This window comes from Excalfactoria chinensis, chromosome Z, assembly GCF_039878825.1.
Source record: "Excalfactoria chinensis isolate bCotChi1 chromosome Z, bCotChi1.hap2, whole genome shotgun sequence".
Lineage (NCBI taxonomy): Eukaryota > Metazoa > Chordata > Aves > Galliformes > Phasianidae > Excalfactoria > Excalfactoria chinensis.
Window position 1 is genome coordinate 535,810 of NC_092857.1, and position 18,168 is coordinate 553,977.

Consider the following 18,168-nt stretch of genomic DNA (forward strand, 5'->3'; position numbering starts at 1 on the left):
CAGAAGGAGACGTCCGGCAACCAGATGCTTTGTCATGCTGGCTGCTGAATAGCTGGGAAAAAAAAGTAATGCAGCTTGTGTATCCGAAAAAGGGAATTCACAGAGCTCTGTGCAGCAAAGCATAATGATGGCTAGGTGCTGATACCGGACTGCAAGGCAGCAAAAACGCTCAGTACATCTCATATATCAATAAACAGCAGTTTCTTGTGGACTAATTTTATAGTTAAATTAATAAATCATGATTCAAATGACAGTGTAAAACAAAATAGAACAGCCTACCGATACTCTCTGCCTCCATTACATAGCTGTTTATAAAATAAATTTGACCAGCTCAGCTTCCATAAGAAAGCTGTCTGAACAGAAGATACCAAAACATACCATACCGTCTGCTGCTACATTTCTGAAATAAAAGACAAAATTTAGGAAGACAAAGTGAACCAGAATTGACACTGCAGATTTACCGGGAAGAAATCCATTCTACCTTGTCTGTAATACACACTTCCAAAGGACTAAGTCCACATTTAGAAACAAAAAGCATTTTTACACAAAACTGTTATTTTTAGACCAAAGAAATCCTCAAGCCGAGACAAACAAAAAATCATCTAACAAACAAAACCAACTGATAAAGCAGATTCAGAAAGCAGGTGCTCTATTCCAGCTTTACTATTGACATTCAGTGTGGAGTAATGGCTACTCGCACAGCATGACGAATAGTAAAGAGCACTCAACATTTCAGAAAAGGTAAATACTTTGTTATTTACACATTTTTAATTCCAAGCAAATTCAAATCAGGCACTCCTTTCAGGGTTATCCTCAAGCATCTCCTCTTCTGCATCGCTGACAAGAAAATACTTATTTAATATCAGCAGTGTGTAAGCACTTCAAACAGAAGCACTATGCCATTAAACAGAGAGGAGTTCTAGGGGAAAACAACCAGCAGATTTCCTTTGTGACTTCTACAGAAGATAAGTATACTGCTACGAAGTCTAACTTTTTAAAATCAGGTTTTTCAGTTATTTCAGAGCAAGGCCATTGCCTAACTTTAGGCTTTCATTATTAGCCCATCTGTGGCACCCATTCAGTTCCAGTGAATGAAGACAGTAGGGCCCTATACACCTTGAGTCCTTCATTAAACTATTGATCCCCCCAGCATTATCCATAACGTTCCAGCAGCCCAGCATGTCAACAGATGTAGAGCTCGCTGCTCTTTCCTTTCAATAACTTCCACGCTTTATGGGGAGGAAGTCACAATGATTTATTTACCTGACATTTCCCAGTCCGGATGTCGTAGAGGGCCACTGAACCATGGCGAGCTCCAACTGCTATTCTGTGACTTCGCTCGTAATAGCTGACCATGTAGAACCTGAATTGAACATTATAACAAGTAACAGGTGAGAACTGACCTGCCTGCATGACGTTAAAATTAATTTGCAATGCCACTGGGTAATTAACGTTAACATCGGAACAGAGATTTTATTTAAAAACCCATCAGCTGCCTGTTTTCATTGTCGGCATTTAGTAAACAAAACCAACTGATGCTTGAGAGGTCACTGCAGAGATGTAGCAGATTTATACATTTTTGGTTTTATTACAATGTTGTTAAACAACTCTGTTGAGTTTGGGAACAATCTATGTAATAATCACCAGCTCCCTGAACATCCACGTGTTCATGCTGTTCACAGTTCAATACCACCATAACCTGGATGTCAGTGGTTGAAGAAGACAATCCTAATCTCCTGAGTGATTTAAAAGCAAAAAAAAAGGACAAATCACCGAACTAGCTGCAACCCTGTAACACTGTTCAGGTGAGAAGGAGCTGAGAAGCATGAGGTAGCCCTTAAAGTTCTGCAGGAATGTATGCCATTGATCTGAACACAAACAACTACAGAATTCAAAGAACTCTGTTAGTTGAAATGGAAGAGCGTCAAAGACTTCATTTCAGGCTGAACTACTTGGGGACAGACTTGGTCTTCTCTTCTAAATGGAAAAGTAGATCTGTGAAAATTGTCAACTGCATTTCCTTTCAAATTCCTATTTTACAGTTAGATTTCATTATAGCAAACTCTACCAGAGCTCGCTGGAATTGTTCTATCAAAATATACTGCTGACCACCCTTATGGCTTGAACAGGAAATCCTGCAATGAACCACCTCCTTGTTCTTAAGGATTCCCAAAGTGCCATAGCAACTACTCTCCTACACAGCTGATACACTCATTTCTATGGTGCATGTTAGCAGTCAGGAAGAAAAACAGCATGAAACATGGCGTTAACAAACAAACAAACAAAAGAAAGGAAACGAAATGAAAAGCATTTGTTTTCATGCTGGAATAAAATAAATAAATAAATAAATAAATAAATAAATAAATAAATAAAAGCAAGACTAAATAAGCTCAGGTGCTCCAGATTGTGCCCAGTGCCCAATAGTGTGGATATGCAGGCCTCCACAGAGTCCACAGCATGTGGGTACCTACCTACCCACAGCATTAGGCACTGGGCAGGTTATCCAAGGTTGATAATACCTGGGGCTGCAGTAAGAGAGCTTCCACATTTTTCCCTATTTTATATCAAGCTGCAATCACCAACATGAAGTGGTGCCTCAGTTGACCGGGTAAGGTTATCTGTAAGGCTCTTTTACACAGGCTGCAAACTCAGGATTTACATTTAAACTTACAGAAAAAGCACACCACCTATCATCACAAGTGAAACGGAATACAGCAAAAAGTTTCTACATAAGAAGTTTTATATCCCTATTACTACTATTAGAGCACTAAATGGGCACAGTCCACTTGCTTTCTCCAACAGATTTAGAAAGAGAATATCTCATACTGTTATATGTAAGCATACAGCATTTCTCCTCTTACTGCATTAAATGCCCATTTAGACAGAGAGCTGAGTCGGTATTTCTCTTTGAGAAGAATCCATCAGTCTACATAACAATAGACTGTTTGCAGGAAAAAGCTTCAAGGAAACAGACATTTCTGAGCTTAATTTTATAAAAAACATTACTCCTTCAGCTGACATTCAGTTGTCAGCCCTTCAGCTTTTCTCTTTATCTTTTGGCTTAGTGTTGTTGCAGTATCCACAGATTTAAGTATTTTAATCCTTTGCCTCCCTTTTTAAACCTCTAAATGGCAGAGCTGAATAGAGAATGATATGCCAGCATATATTTCGGCTATGCTACAGATTCATTTTTGCAAGCCTAGCTGATGCACCCATATCCACCATCGGCATCTTAATGGAAACCTCGCTCTGAGTGCTGCTCCATTACTGCTCAGCAAGGAAACTTCAGTCAGCCAAGAGACAGCTTAATTTAACTGCTGGACCCAGACAAACAGTGCTGCTATTGCTGGTACCAACTCAGCCTCCAAACCAAAGGGTGAGCTGCAACTCACACGCGCCTTTCTCCCTGCACTTCCCAAATGAAAACCATCTTTGGGAATAGGACAGATGGCCGGTGAGGGAAAAGCCAAGCAGTCACTGTCAGATCTCAAATGCTCCAAATCTTTGTCCAAAGTACTTACCATTAGTTAGCAAAGAAAAAGTGATGAAAAATCAATTGAGAAACCAACAAGCAGAAGGGAAGGTTTCCTTCCATACTCACAAAGATGCAGCAGTACCTCACACCAATGGCCTTGAATTCCTTCAGTTCTGCTCTCCTAAGTTTCCACCAATAATCAACTCATAAAATGTTGTACAACCTCACTTTGCCTAATCCTTGATGTTCTCTCTGCAAGTCTGCTCCTTAGGAAAAAGCAATCTAAAATAGTTGTTGTTGTAAATTTAATCTATACTCCCATGTGAGATGATGCCGTTACACAGAAGGCTTGAAGTCAGCAAACTGTACTAAATGCATGACCTGACCCAACGCAGTCCATCAGGGACCACTCAGCTTTGTGCAGTTGCTGAATCAGGATAACGCTGAATTTGAACAGAATTTTGTTGCCTTCAATATTACCCCCTCAGAATTTTAAAGAAATCCAGAATATCTCATGCACATTACACTGCACTTCAATACTTCCATTTTTGTAAGAAATGGTTGGTACTGAGGGTGCCAAAAGGTAACACAATCCTCCATTAGAAAGAATATCGCTAATGGGAAAAGAAAATGCACATCAAAGTCACATGCAGTGAGATACTCTGCATGGTGATGGATTCACCTCATCACTGCCTATCAGGACTGAGTCATGCTCACAGCAACTAGCAGTAGACTGCTACCATTGGACAACAGTAAGAAAAGAAAATGCAAAAAAAAAAGGAAAGAATCTGGTGCTTCAACACCGCACACTGCTGTTCACAGCTGATGGTTTTACTGTTATATGAAAATATGAACTCCCCTTCAAAGAGACAAACAAGCAAAATATGTCATTATAAAACACTGTGGACAGGCCTTATGAGAGGCAATGAAAAAGACAAGCTTGCACACCTAATGAAAGTATTTGGGCACCTACACAATTTAGTCACAACAAGTGTGCATGTAATGCAGGTCAGCAGAAAGGGCAGCAGATATTAATAGAATTAATAATAGGATTACGTCAAAGTGCTTCCACTTGGACTCCCTCCAGGCACTCAACAGCTTGCTAAAATCTTACGAAAATTTCCACTGGGCTGAACGACCACGTCAGTGGGGTGCTGTATCATTTTTACAATGGCTATAACTATGTATAATAGGAAATATTACTTGTAATTTAGCAATCTGTTAAGATAACGCATAACTATAAAAGTACAACAGGAAAGGGAAGATTTTTTGCACTAATTCCCACTTGCCCTTGCATTTATGTGTTACGTTAAGCCTTTTAAAGGATCAAGAAGAAGGAAAACTACTTCTATCAGTGTCTTATCTGTCAACAGAATAATAGTCCCTTTCTTGAAACTACTCAATATTTTAATAGCTTGTTAAATTAAAATGTAATGGTTGAGAGACGAAAGTTACAATTTATTGGATGTACTGGTTTAATGGTGTAACTGGGACATTCATCATAGTCTTAAGATGCCGTAAGTGGCCACATGTTATAAATCACATTTTACTGTTAAGGAGTCTCAAAGCCAAGCAGAAACATCCCAGGACCAAAGCACACAATGGTGCTCAGCTCCCTCCCCAGATCGGCGGGGCTGGGAATCTGCACACAGAGCAGCTCTAAAGAAACCAGCAGTGCTCTTCTGATTTCGTGAGGTTTAATTCCAATTGCATCTCCTGCATTCAGCATGAGAGCTTCAAAAATCTTTTTAAGAAATAGTTCAATAGCAGCCTTTGTGTCCTGCTTCCTGCCACAGGGCTCCCCTGTCCCCCAGCAGGGGTTACCTGAACTCAGCTTTTGTTCCCTGCTTCCCAAATCTACCCAGAGCTCAAGGATGTGGTGGGAGAGGAGCAAATTCCAGCAGGCCTGAGAAGCTCACCCAAATTTGCAGGGCTGTGCCCAACGACAGACTGACAGGTCACAGCAGTCAGCTATTGCCATTAAGGGACACAACTTCTAGATTCAAAATTCTCCACTAGAGGACATTGCAGAGAGCAGACCAGAGCCAGGCCTAAACTTCCTATGAATTAGATACATTTTTTTGCTATTTGGCCAGGCTCCCAATAGGAGAAGAGCCCTTCCTGAGGGACTGAGCTGCTGACAACAGATCTAGAAATGAAAGCAAGAGAGCTTGAAGGCCCACAGCCACACCTGGAGAGTTATCACGTAGCTTAAGCTGGCTGCTCACAGCTTCATCTCAGCTCACTAACAGACAGCAGTTCAGCTCCAGGGCGTCTGGAGAAGTCAACACAACGCAAGCTACCACTAAGCTCCCCTAAACCTCCAAACCAAACCCTTATTTGCTGTTGTCACCACCTCAGTCCATTTTTCTTCTGCAGCCTGTACATGATTATGTCAATTAATTCACTCAAGGAGGTCATACATATTGGAATCTAGCTTGTTACTCAAGAATGCTATTGTCATTTCTGCAATAACAGCAACAAAGATATTTATAAACCCTCTGAATGAAAGCTGTCCAATTAATTCGGTCTGTTGGTGCAGCTGTTCCAGCTAAGACGCGTGACAGGGTAGCAGGATAGTTTTTCCAAGAGACCGCACAGTGTTTTCCTCTCTCTGGACTTCTACAGTACTTGAACTACAAAGACAGAGCTGTTAGATGCTTCTCTTTCTAGTTCCTATCCGTCAGATGTGGCAGAAAACTAAAATCTGCAAAGGATTAGAGGCAAGCTAAAAGCCATTCCTCTGAGCTGCTGTTTCAAGAAGCAAAAGACTGTTCCACTCCAAGTATGAAATGCATCTTGACAGAGACCCCCTTTATTTTGTTTACACTATTCATGAAGGAAGAACTTACCTGCAGATGGCTGGAAAGCATTCCTGAAGACCTTTTTTCTTAACTAAAGATCCTTCGAGGCAATACATGATGATGTCCATAACCTTGGAAACAAAAGTTAAAAATATCTGACACTGTATCGCGTATTTCATAACAAAGGTTCTGAAAAGCAAAAATAAAACATTTCTGCGCCTCACTGCATTTTCAAAACCTAAATTTAAAACATATACCAGAATTGCAAAAGTACTGCATTTCCTGTACCATTCTTCACCAGTACTAGCTAGCACCAATGAAAATGAAGGCTAAACATGTCCAAATGACCCCCAGCATGTTCAGACACTACTCCTGTGATCACACCTGTAAGCACCAGCACATTCTCTCATTTGATCCCCCCACAATAATGCTATAGAAGTGTTTCAAATTTTAAGTGCAGGAACAAGCTAGGTGATACAAAACAAAACCTTGGCACACATAACAAGGTTTATTACATATTATGTATTATAGTACACAAGAGAATCAAATGTCACAATGCCATTCCAGCCAAGACATTATTCATTACTGCCTCAAAACCACAGAGCTATATGGCACGACAGCCTTACCTCCACAAGAAGGTCCACGACGTCGGTAGGCATCTTCTCAATAAGTATTTCAATGACTCTCAAGATCTCTCCTTTAGCCCGAGCAAGAGTTGTGGTGTGAATATTCTGCTGGGACTGCGTGTTCGCTGCAAGGGCGGTGTGTCTGTGCACCTACAAGGAGCAGGGTTACACATGGAAACCCGGACTTGCTAAGTATTCCTACTAAATACATTACATGGTGTGAGCCTGCACCATGCCGAATGCTTTCCTTCACTTCACTTTGATTATATCTCACCCCTTGCTTATGAGCAGTCACCAGTGGTCATCCCTGATGCAGTTTTTAAACAAAGGTCTACCTTTATCTTGAGTATTACTTAATCTCATGATACTACAGGTCAAAATGAGCAAATGCTTAGTGGTTTTGATTACATAATTGTGACATTTTTCTTCGTATTTCCTCAGGAAGCAGGTGCCTGCTTTATAACAGGCTTTTTGTGACCTGCTGCTGAACATCTAGCTAAGCAAAAGCTCCAGGCATCTGGGTTCACTCAGATGACTCTCAGAAAGACAGCACCGATCCACAACAACCTCTGAGCACTGCCCCCTCCTTGCCCCCAGCCTGCACGGCTAAGTCCCCATCCTGCTTCAATTCATACTTAATTGGATGGCGTTTGCATTGCCGAGGGAAAGTAGGATTTCTTTTACACATTTATATCTCAAGTCTGGACAACCTGTAGACCAGGATATGACAAAGATGTAACTCACCCAACTAACTGTAAACCCAGTCATAACTCCCGTGTCATTTGGCAAGACTGATTTGCAAACAACACAAACACGATCCTTGCTTTCTCCCCTTCTGGGGAGGAAGGGCAGGACGTGCGATTGCTTAGTGCTGTCTCACAGGAGCTCATCACCCTGCTCACCTCCTTGGCGATGGTGGTAATGAAGGCGGGCGGCCGGGCTGTGGCGATGAGCGAGAGCGCGTGGCGTGCCGAGCGTGCAGAGTCAGCCGCCGGGCTCAGGGGCAGCCCCATTGTGATGCTAAACGGCGCCAGACAAAGCAGGGAGAAAGAAAAGGAGCATTAGAAATATAGAGTGAAGAGATTAGAAACAGCTTATAATGTCAGTTCAAGGTCAACGGGAGCACTCAAACAGTTAGAATATAATGGACTCCCAACAATGAGCAGTGATTAGGAGTCAGGGTGTTCTATCATCAAATACAAAATCGAATAATTAACCATGAAGATTGAAAACAGTATGTGCATCTGTCCCAAGTGTTAAAAAGGCCTTGTTAACAAATTACCTGTATGTGTTGAATACATATCACAGCGCCCAGGACCAGGCAAATGAGGAATGTCTTGCAAAGAAATTACGTTCTGCACTTTCACAAAATCTTAAACTCAGGCTGAAAAACATCCTCTTCACAGTAATTCTACTTAATTCAGCTACGCACTAGTTACAGGAGATTAAAGCAAGAGGCTTCTTGAATTGAACTCACAGAATCCATTCGGTTTGATTTTCCTTAGAGCAGGACTTAGAGAAGCGTGCAGAGATGACAGACCTGTGCCTTATATTATTCAAATGCTCCTTAAAAATTTCTCAGGGATTAACTAGTATCCAAGTTTTCCACACGCAACATTTTTATTTGCTGTGACAGCATAAATTTAAGAAAAAAAATAAAGTAACCAATAACTACATTAAGCAAAAGTAATATCTCTCATGTCGTATCTGAGAGAATAAGTTAACTGACAAAGAAGATACATACCTAATTTTTGTCTGAAAGCTTCCTTTCTTAAAGGGCTACTGCTTGAACTATCACTACTGTGACCACCATTATCTGTGTTACAGAAGACCAGATTCTTACTGGGCAAACTGTACATTATCCAGAAATTCTACAAATCCTTCCTGCACCCACAATCCACAGCCCAAAATGCAGGTACCTCTCCAGGCTAACAGCTCTGCACCTTCAGAAAAGCAGGCTAATGCAAGCAGTTATATCCAATCTGCCCACAAATCAGACTACAAAACTTAGTAACACCTGAAGGCACTCAATTAATACCACGGGGGAAAGGCATTATGGCAAAGCAATGTTTCCTTTCTGGCTTCTGCGACCAGAAGAGAACATTTTCCCAACAGAAAACAGCAGCAGTGCGGGAGGGTGAAATGGAAGGAAAAGGGTTGTGTGGAATCCAAGAAAGACCATCCTCTGAGAAGGAACTGGGCACCGGGGACACAGCGTTGGGTGGGATTAGCCTGGCACACACAGCCTCTGCAGCCCATCCGGCAGAGACAACTTTCTCCAACATGCATACTGCAGAAAGAGAAGTGAGACCACAAACTGCGCTTCGCCGGTTCTAAAACAATCCTGCTGCTACAGCCATGCTACCCAAAAACAGCCTCCTCACTTACAACCCCCCACCCCCACCCCCAACCACTTCGCTGCTTAGCAACAACGAAACATCAACCTGTAAACAGCACGGACAGGTTAATTGTTTTCCTGTGTAAATGAGGTGCTTTCCTGCATACTGCCACTTCCACCAGCAGTGATCTCAGTCTGAAGACCAGAGATGAAGCTGGGATTCTCCCCCTGCATGGGGGATAAGTTTTGAGAACATGCAGGTGAACAACGCTAACAAACTGTCATCAAATGTTAATGCAATTTATACATCTCAGCTGTTTGTATTACAAATGTATGCAAATGCAAATAAAAACGAAGATTTGCTTCAACGTAAGTATGTCATTTAAGTGCATGTTAACAATAAAACGTTTTATTACATGAAAGTAGATAAAATCTCTGCTATCACGGGGATTTCAGATGTTTAATACCCTAAATGATGTACACGAGATAGAAATACATTCAATAAAATGAGTCCAGTGCAGTGAAATCATCGTACCTAGAATCTGAAGTTTGAGAAAAAAAAATATCATGCATTTCTAAACACAGAGGACAGCCCAATTAGGTACTCTGTAACTCACTATAACACGTAACACAATGCCTGCAAAGCAGCACAAAGCTGTCAGCAGAGCTGCACAGCCATCGCAACCAGACATCTCGTCCTGCAGCCCTTACGCACCCAAGTAGTCATGCTGCTTTCTGAGGGATTACTCATTGAAGTAAGGGCTGCCGTTTCCAGTTCTATGATCGCATTCATTTTACACATTTAATGCTATTAAAATGGATGAATGGGAACGCTCTGCTCCAAATCCTCAGCCAGCGTGCTGCCTCAGATGCTGCTGATCAGAGTGGTGGTGATGCTGCTCAGCACAGCTGTGAGGCAAAGGGCCTGCAACCATTTTTGCCCACCCCTTCCACCCCAGGGTTGGCTGGCTGAGCTCTCCTTTACACTTTGCAAGCTCCTCAAAACCAAAAAGCAGCAAGCAACCTCTCTGGCAGGAAAGCAATGTGAAGTAAAAGCACTGTCATGGAAAGAAGGGTAAACACTCTGCACTTTCATCCCTCTCTCTGTGGTTCCAAATAGGCAAAAACTGGCTTATCAGAGTCAGCAAGGTTCGTGCTGCTCTGAAAGCAGAGTCAGACTCAACCTGCCCTGATAATAAATGAGAGAGATGAGGAATTGAAACAATTCCATGCACAAATTGCAATACATGTTTCCCGTACTCCTGACACTACACACACCCTTATAAACAATGGGCTTTTGCCATCAGATATTCCACCAGCACAAGCAGTTCAAACATAATGAACTCAAAAATGGCAAGAAAAAGCATCAGCTCCTTTTTCTGAAGTCCAGAGACATTTGGGTTAGTCTGTCTCTTCACCCTGAAATACAAACATTTGGTGTCTCCTGATTTCTGGGGGGCTACAACTGACAGATCACGTATTCCGACATTTCTTATCCCAGACTTCATGTTCCTGCTACTTGGAAGTGATACTGAAGGAAAGCCACATTTTTGTTTAAGAGTAACAGGACTTTATAAAGTCTCTCCTGTTTTTGGACAGGACTGAGTTGGCAGAACACTGTACACTCTCCTGGTTTTTTTTGCATGTTTGTTCTTTAAAGGGTGTTCCTGAAAATAATTTTAAGAACATATATATATATATATTTTACTGGAAGCTTAAAAATTAGGTACTCTGCAACAAAAAACTTCAGCGTGGTTAAAGTGGTTTGTACCAAGTGAACTACTTTTCTGGAGCAGCAGCACGGTAAGGTATTACCACCCTACAGATCTGAACTCATAAGAACAGCAAACAAAGTTTGTTATTTCCTTTCTTATTCCCCACCATTATCATTCGTGTTAAAATCAATGTTTTCAAAAACCAACAACACCTCTGCAGCAGTATTATAAAGATGTCTCTTTTTGTCTGGAAAAGCATATTAAAAAAACAACGACATAACTTAAAAAATCAGGTAGGGACTTTACAAACAGAAGTGATGAAATGGGAGGATGGCACCAAATTGAGGCATTCAGACCAGCCTCGTTGTCTTTCAAAAGCAACGGAAAGCTCAATGTCTCAGTACTTTTCCTATAAGAAGGCCTCATATTTCTGCCAGCAGCACTTCTCCTTAGAGGCTGCATGGTAAAGTGTGCATTTTCCTGAAAAGCAACAGGCTTTTTGTTAATTCATTAGCATCGCTCAGCAGTGGCAGTATGCAGGCAGGGATTAACCCCCTGGCCCGGCCAGCTGGCCTACACACCCTCCTTCAGAAGGCAGGCACACTGCCCAAACCTCCAACAAAACAAGGGCAGATGCAGAACTAACGCACAGAGGTAAACGCTAGTTTTGTACCCAAACTTCTGCTCTGTTATTGATGGGCTTCAGGACTTCGGTGCATCCCACACAAGGAGGCAACATGTGTTGTGCCTCTTGTCCTCCTCCTGCCCCTGCCTTCCCACTGCACTGCTAGCAGGCATCTGAGGAACAATCTTTGCGAGTGTAGCAGACGAAATGGTCACAGCCTGTCCTCTAGCACACATTTCTAATACCAGAGACAACATTCAGACTGCACCAAACAGCAGGAAAGCTGGCTCGAAATCCTGCACCTATTTGTGCTTTAGACTCGTGCCTTCCAGCTGACTCCCAGGAGCTGATTTTCACTGGCCAGACTCCTGCACTCTGGGGGAAATATGGCCACACAGCTAAGCAGCCTCACTCTCTCAAAACTGGAAAAGAATGGTATCTAACAGACAGCATTATGTTCTTTTGTAGTGAGTGTTGGTGCTACAGACCAGGTGCCCTGTGGGCAGCACTGCCTAGGCCTCCGGCAGCCATGGCCCTGTACATTGGTGGTATGGAGTGTCTGACATCCCTTCACAGGACCATACACCAAAAACATTATCTCCTCCTTTCTGCCTTTTCAATTCAGAAAGAACACTGTTTTCACTTTGATTTCGCTAATCAAGTCATTTGAGGGAACACACATCTCTTTTAAGCAAAGCATCCCATTATTCACCCATGCAATCAGGGCTGCGCTTCAGGCAGCCTCTTCAGAGGAGCACATTTCTGCCAGACCCCCTCCTCAGGTCATCACAGTAATTAAGTAGCACTGATGAGAGTGTGACAACAGCTCCATAGGTTCGGGATCTTAACCTGTGGGTTGTAACCTTCAGCGACGTTACTGGTGGCACTGTCTGTGCAACGGCAAGCACAGCGCACTGATTTAAATTACAAGTTAATCACAGAAGTAAGAAAACAGGGTCCAAATACTCCATGTAACTGAGTTTTTCATTTGTCTTTTCTATCTGCTTTCCAAGGGAAAAGCTGATTCTCCTTAGCAGGTATGTTTTGAGGCACTGTTACCCAAATTATTTACATAATTGAATAATTCTATTCATGACTGCTCGTCTGAAAAAGATAATAAATCAGAGCTTGCGTGTAGATAGAAACTGACACTTTTAAAATGTACAATAAAATTTAGATTCTAAAGTAATTGATTGGAATAGTTTGAAACGTACCTGTAAGATATTTTAAATCTAAAACATAGGTTTTAGATTTAAGCAATGGCTGAACAAAGGGGAAGGAACCAAACATCCTCCCTGTCATGGAGCCAGGAAGCTTGGAATTCATCCACCTCCTCCTCATCCTCACATTAAGTTCCAGCTCCCATTTGTCCTTTAAAAACCTCAGTTTCAGCAACTGTTCAGGCAATACTCCAAAGCTGTGCTACAGCACTTGAAAAATAGGGATGTCCCTGCTGCATAACTCGCAGGCAGAATCTACACAGACATAAAACAAAAAGGTTTCCACTCGATCAAAACTGAAGAAATTTAGTCTAATTATTTACTACGCTCATGGGTATCAACATATGGATAGACTGAAACATAAGTTGTTCATTTTGGTATACGGTGTCACGATCTGTATCAAACCACAGCTTGTGATTCAAAGAGCAAAACCTGCAGACAGCAATGATCCCTACAGTCACCTGTGCCAAGAAATCAAAGCCTAATAAATGCTAGAAAAATACTCGTAATCCTCATGCCTGAGCAGCTTCACTCAGCATGGCTGGCTAGCCTGCTGCAGCCTTTGGGGACTGGGAGGAACTGGGAGAGCAGAGGAGTTATAAACACCCAAGTTTTGGATTTCAGCTCAGATATTTAATTCAGAAGAGGAAGAAGAAAACACCACTTTTTTTTCTCTCTCTCCCTTTTTTTTTTTTTTTTTGGTCAATAAATGTGAAGTGATTTTTTTTTTTAAAGCACAAGCTTGACATAAAAGCTCTTTCATAAAACGTTCTTAACATCAGGGATAGAAGCCAGGCAGCTGTGCACTGTTATTGTGTACACGGTAAATCAGGCACAAAAAGGGGCAGCTCAGCAGGGCACCGGGAGGGTAAGATGCACACTTAACCCCCTGCACACATTGTTGCTCCATTTCTTTCCATCTTAGTCTGTCCGCAGTCAGTACTGTATCTGTCATGAATGTAACAGGCCATTTTCAATCTAAATCTTGTTATGGATTAATAAGCAAACACTTTCTCGCTTATTATGCAATTTATCATCATGAAAATTGCATTGGGCTCCTCAAGGCTACATGCTGATACATTCATTTATTCAGTGCTCTGTGTATAGAGAGCCATACTAATCTTTATGACAGCTAAGGATGTAATAGCAAGATGAAAATTACTTTCTGAAGAACTGTATTCACCTGGCTTGTGCAAGCCCACATTTAAATACAATGGAACACACAAGATTCTTTGGGAAGGTAAAATGTCTCAGCTGCTGCTGTCAAGCTATAAGAAATAATCGAGGTTCAGGCAAATAACAATATTCACCCAGTTTGTACAGATTTGCCCACTAACTGCCCTCAACACACCACAATAACTCATCCTTCACAGTGCTAGGAAATTAAAACTGCTATATAAACTCGGTAATCCCCCTTAATGCAATGTAAAAGCTACAAATCTTAGTGCTTCCACAGGTGGATCCATACAGCATTAAGATAAACCCGGCTCCTTTCTGCATCCACCACTTAAACTGTTTAGTAGTAAACAGTTTTAAGAACTGGGCTCTGAAATTGAATGCTAAGGTTAATGACGTGCGCATCTAGTACAAGTGCTCGTGGTGCTCAAAGTTACTGCTGTGAACAAAAGAACTTCTTGACAAAACCAGAGAATTATTTAAAACTATAAAAACATTGTTTAAATCCCAGTCAATAATGCTTATCATTAGAAGTGCTTCTGAATATAAAGTTTCATCCAGCGCAGCGTACAAAATAAACACAAGAATTAACAGTGCACCAAACAATAGGCTCAGAATAAAATGGGAAAACAATTACAAATATCATTTTTAATATCTAAATTAATATTACTGCAGTGGTGTTGTAAAGAAAAATACCTGCAAGCCAATCAGAGACCCTCCTTATGCTAACCACACAGTTCTAATGTATATCAACATTCCCTACAGAAGTGCCTACTGCAGTTCCATACAGGCATATTCTTCTTTAACATACAGTTCTCTTCCCCCACATGCCTCAGAAAACATTCAAAAGCCTGGAAGGCACGAAAAAAGCCACAGAGCAAAATAACATGTGCTGTAAAATGAGCCTCCACATTTTAAGCAATGCAGTCATATTAATGCCTAAACAAGCAGTTAAGTTGAGCTCCACCACTTCAGAATCAAGAGCTTATTTTTTCATGAGCAAAAGCCTTTCACAGGTGAGTCATGAAGTTGTCTTCTAGAACGAAACTGCACCCCCATTAATGTATAGTTTGTGAAGTGATTTAATAATTAACACGTAAAGAACATCACTAATTAAAATACCGTGGAGAAAAGACTACGCAGAAAAAATTAAACATGAAAATGTTTTAGGAAAAAAAAAAACAACCCAGTGAATATTCACAATGCTTCGTGTGCCAGGCATAGAAAGCACTAATATTTCAATTGGTGCAAATTCAGAAAGCCGTTCTGAAAACAACACACGCGGAGATTCATATTCTGCAGGGAAACACATCTGCACACATCCCAGATTCAGATCTCAGACTGGTCAGCATCTGAGTTATTGCGTTACTGCATTCAAAGAGTACAAACTTACTTAAAAAACAAACACATTCCAAGTTTTTACTAGGAAAACAAACAAACAAAAAAACAAACAAAACAAAAAAAAATTATAAAATTATTATTTACTTTTTAACATTTTCATTAAGTTGTTTTCCAAATAGACTCCTGCAAAACTATGATATTACAGTGCTAATTCATACTAAATAGGAAGTTTGCATCTGCTCACAGCAACTCTCTGCCAAAAGCAGGAGTGATCTTTCCTTTGTGGTAGCTGGGGTTTAATTTGGTCCTATGCAATAACTGTACTGATGAATGAAAATCCTGTCAACAGCCCTAACGTACATCTACTGATGTTTTTCAAGGTTCTACGTGAAAGGCAAGAAGCTTAAAATAGCTTTGAAAGCCCACTACATAAAGCATAGCATCACTGTTCCATTTAACATGAACAGCCTACTGTGGTTGCCGCTTATACGGGCTTATTTTATCTTTATACATACAAATTAGAGCCTTTCCTTTTGTGTGCTGAAGTTGTTCGCTTTTTTTTTTTGTAAAAAACAAATAAATTAAAATACATTCAGTTAGCGATTTAGAATAAAATTCAGACCAAATGGCCAGTTTCACAACAAACAATAATAAAAACGAAGCCTATACTGCAAAACCCTTCACTGTACAAACAGTCCTGTTGTCATTAATCAGATCTACAGAGTAAGGATTGTGAGAACCAGCTCCCCAGGAGGCATTTACAGCCTTTGGGTCTCAGCTCATACATTTGGGGACACTCAATAACAACGCTACTTGCATGCTGCAAAGCCACACACTAATAAACCCCAAACAATAACATTCAAAAATCCACGATCTTAACACAAAATCTGCAAGATGCTGCCTTTATTATTCAAGTCCTTCTAAAGAGTTCACTTTGTGTTTAGCTGCAACGATTTGATGGTGTGACTGATGGCACTTCCAGGAGGAGAATCTACTCTGTATAAATGAGGCAAGCTCTAGATCTGAACTGAAATCAACACCCAGCCACAAAAACTTAACTAAAAGATTTTATTTCTACACTAGACATGACAGAGCTATTCTACCATCCTACGATGCTCTTTCCAGGAGATCAGAACATGTAAAGACAGCTAAATCCAACCTACGCCATCTGTATGTTTATTCAGGATGCTTTAATAAGATGTCCAAAGACTTCAAAGATAAAGGCTGTGGTCCACTGAGTTCATTTCTTAAAAATCCTTAAACATACAAGTTCCCTTGATGCTACCAATAGCAATATTACTGACAAAAAACCCATCTTCTCCAGAATGGAGGATTCCTTTACTTCTTCCATCTCCTTGCCGAGCACTACAGCTATTTCAGTATCTAGAGCAGGGCCAACATAATGAAGAGGACAGATTCTTCAGCAGTGTCTGCTGTGACAGGACAAAGGCAAATGGTTTCAAACTGAAATGGGAGATTTACACAGGATATAAGAAACAAGTATTTTATGCTAAGGGTCGTGAAGCACCAACATAGGTTACCCATAAAGGTGATGGGTGCCCTCTCCTTCAAGACACTCCAGGTCAAACTGGACAGGGGTCTGAGCACTTCACTGAGCTACAGGTATCCTTGTTTACTGCAGGGGATACCAGGTGGCCTTTAAGGGTCCCCTCCAACTCAAATAATTCCATGACTTTATCCGCATCTTAGATGACAGATTACTCTGAACCCAAGATCTGGACTAGATGATCTTAGAGGCCTTTCCCAGTCTTAACAATTCTATGATTCCAAGTAGCAGAAGACACAGGGTTTCACAAGCTCATAAGGCAGACACCTACTTGGCCAGCTGCTTCTCGGCATCAGCGCAGAGCTCCAGCAGACCCATCAGCACAGCAGAGACGTCCATGTAGGGCTCCCAGACAGTGAAGCCACGGCCGATGAGGTCGATGGCAGTTCTGCGGATGGTGCTGTGTGCAGGCAGCTTGGGGCTGGGTGGCTGCAGCAGCAGAAACGTCAGTGCCTTGCCTGCCATGGAGAATGGGAGAGAACCAGGGCAATGAATGGTGTTACGTGTTACAAATGTTGTTCTCTCTTTTATTCCAAGAGCAGTTTAAATTCATGAAAAATAATACTTTCAGGTTCTTTCCAGCAACTCCTATAATCAATGGAAAATCTGATGGAAAGACAAAAGAAACCCGAGATATTTTTTACCTAAATTTGAAAAAAGTTGCGTCCCCAGATTACACACGCTTTGTGGAAAATACCTCCTGCCCCGACTTCCAGCTGTCTCTGCAAGGAATCAGGTTTTGAGAGCCATAGTAACAAATGACAATTTCCAGCTACTCATAAGCACAGGATGTGTTCAAGTTTTGCAGCCCATCAGCAACGCTGAACCCCAACCAGCCTCTGCCTGCCAGATCCTATGTCAGTATGGACACTATGTCAGAGCACACAAGACAGCACAGTACAGCAACCTGCTTTAAAATAGCTCTGTGCCAATGCAGCTGTTGTTGAGTCCTTATCACAACATTTTTACTATGTTAGAAATAATCTTTATGCAAAAAATAAAATAAAATAAAATAAAATAAAATAAAATAAAATAAAATAAAATAAAATAAAATAAAATAAAATAAAATAAAATAAAATAAAATAGACAATCTACAAACCTGTGCAAAAAATAAATACTCAGGACAGAACACATTGCAAGGAATTATTAAAAAAATAAATAAATTCCCCTTCAATAGAGAGTTGCAAAAAACAATGACGACAAAAAATCACACAACAGAATCTGTGATAACATTAATGGGGTAACAAAAACCCTTCAGAAAAGAAGTTAATTTTGGAACGA

General features: G+C 41.0%; 1 protein-coding gene across 3 annotated transcripts in view; it reads right to left on the reverse strand.

The window, feature by feature from the left end:
- WDR7 (WD repeat domain 7) overlaps window positions 1-18,168 on the reverse strand; it is a 109,740-nt gene that overhangs the window by 21,025 nt on the left and 70,547 nt on the right. For all 3 annotated transcript variants that reach the window (XM_072358945.1, XM_072358943.1, XM_072358944.1), the window contains 5 exons: window positions 17,159-17,345; window positions 7,808-7,925; window positions 6,906-7,055; window positions 6,328-6,410; window positions 1,264-1,363 (listed from right to left, as the gene is read on the reverse strand). In XM_072358945.1, coding sequence (XP_072215046.1) covers window positions 1,264-1,363; window positions 6,328-6,410; window positions 6,906-7,055; window positions 7,808-7,925; window positions 17,159-17,345 — 638 coding nt within the window. The remainder of the gene's footprint in view (window positions 1-1,263; window positions 1,364-6,327; window positions 6,411-6,905; window positions 7,056-7,807; window positions 7,926-17,158; window positions 17,346-18,168) is intronic.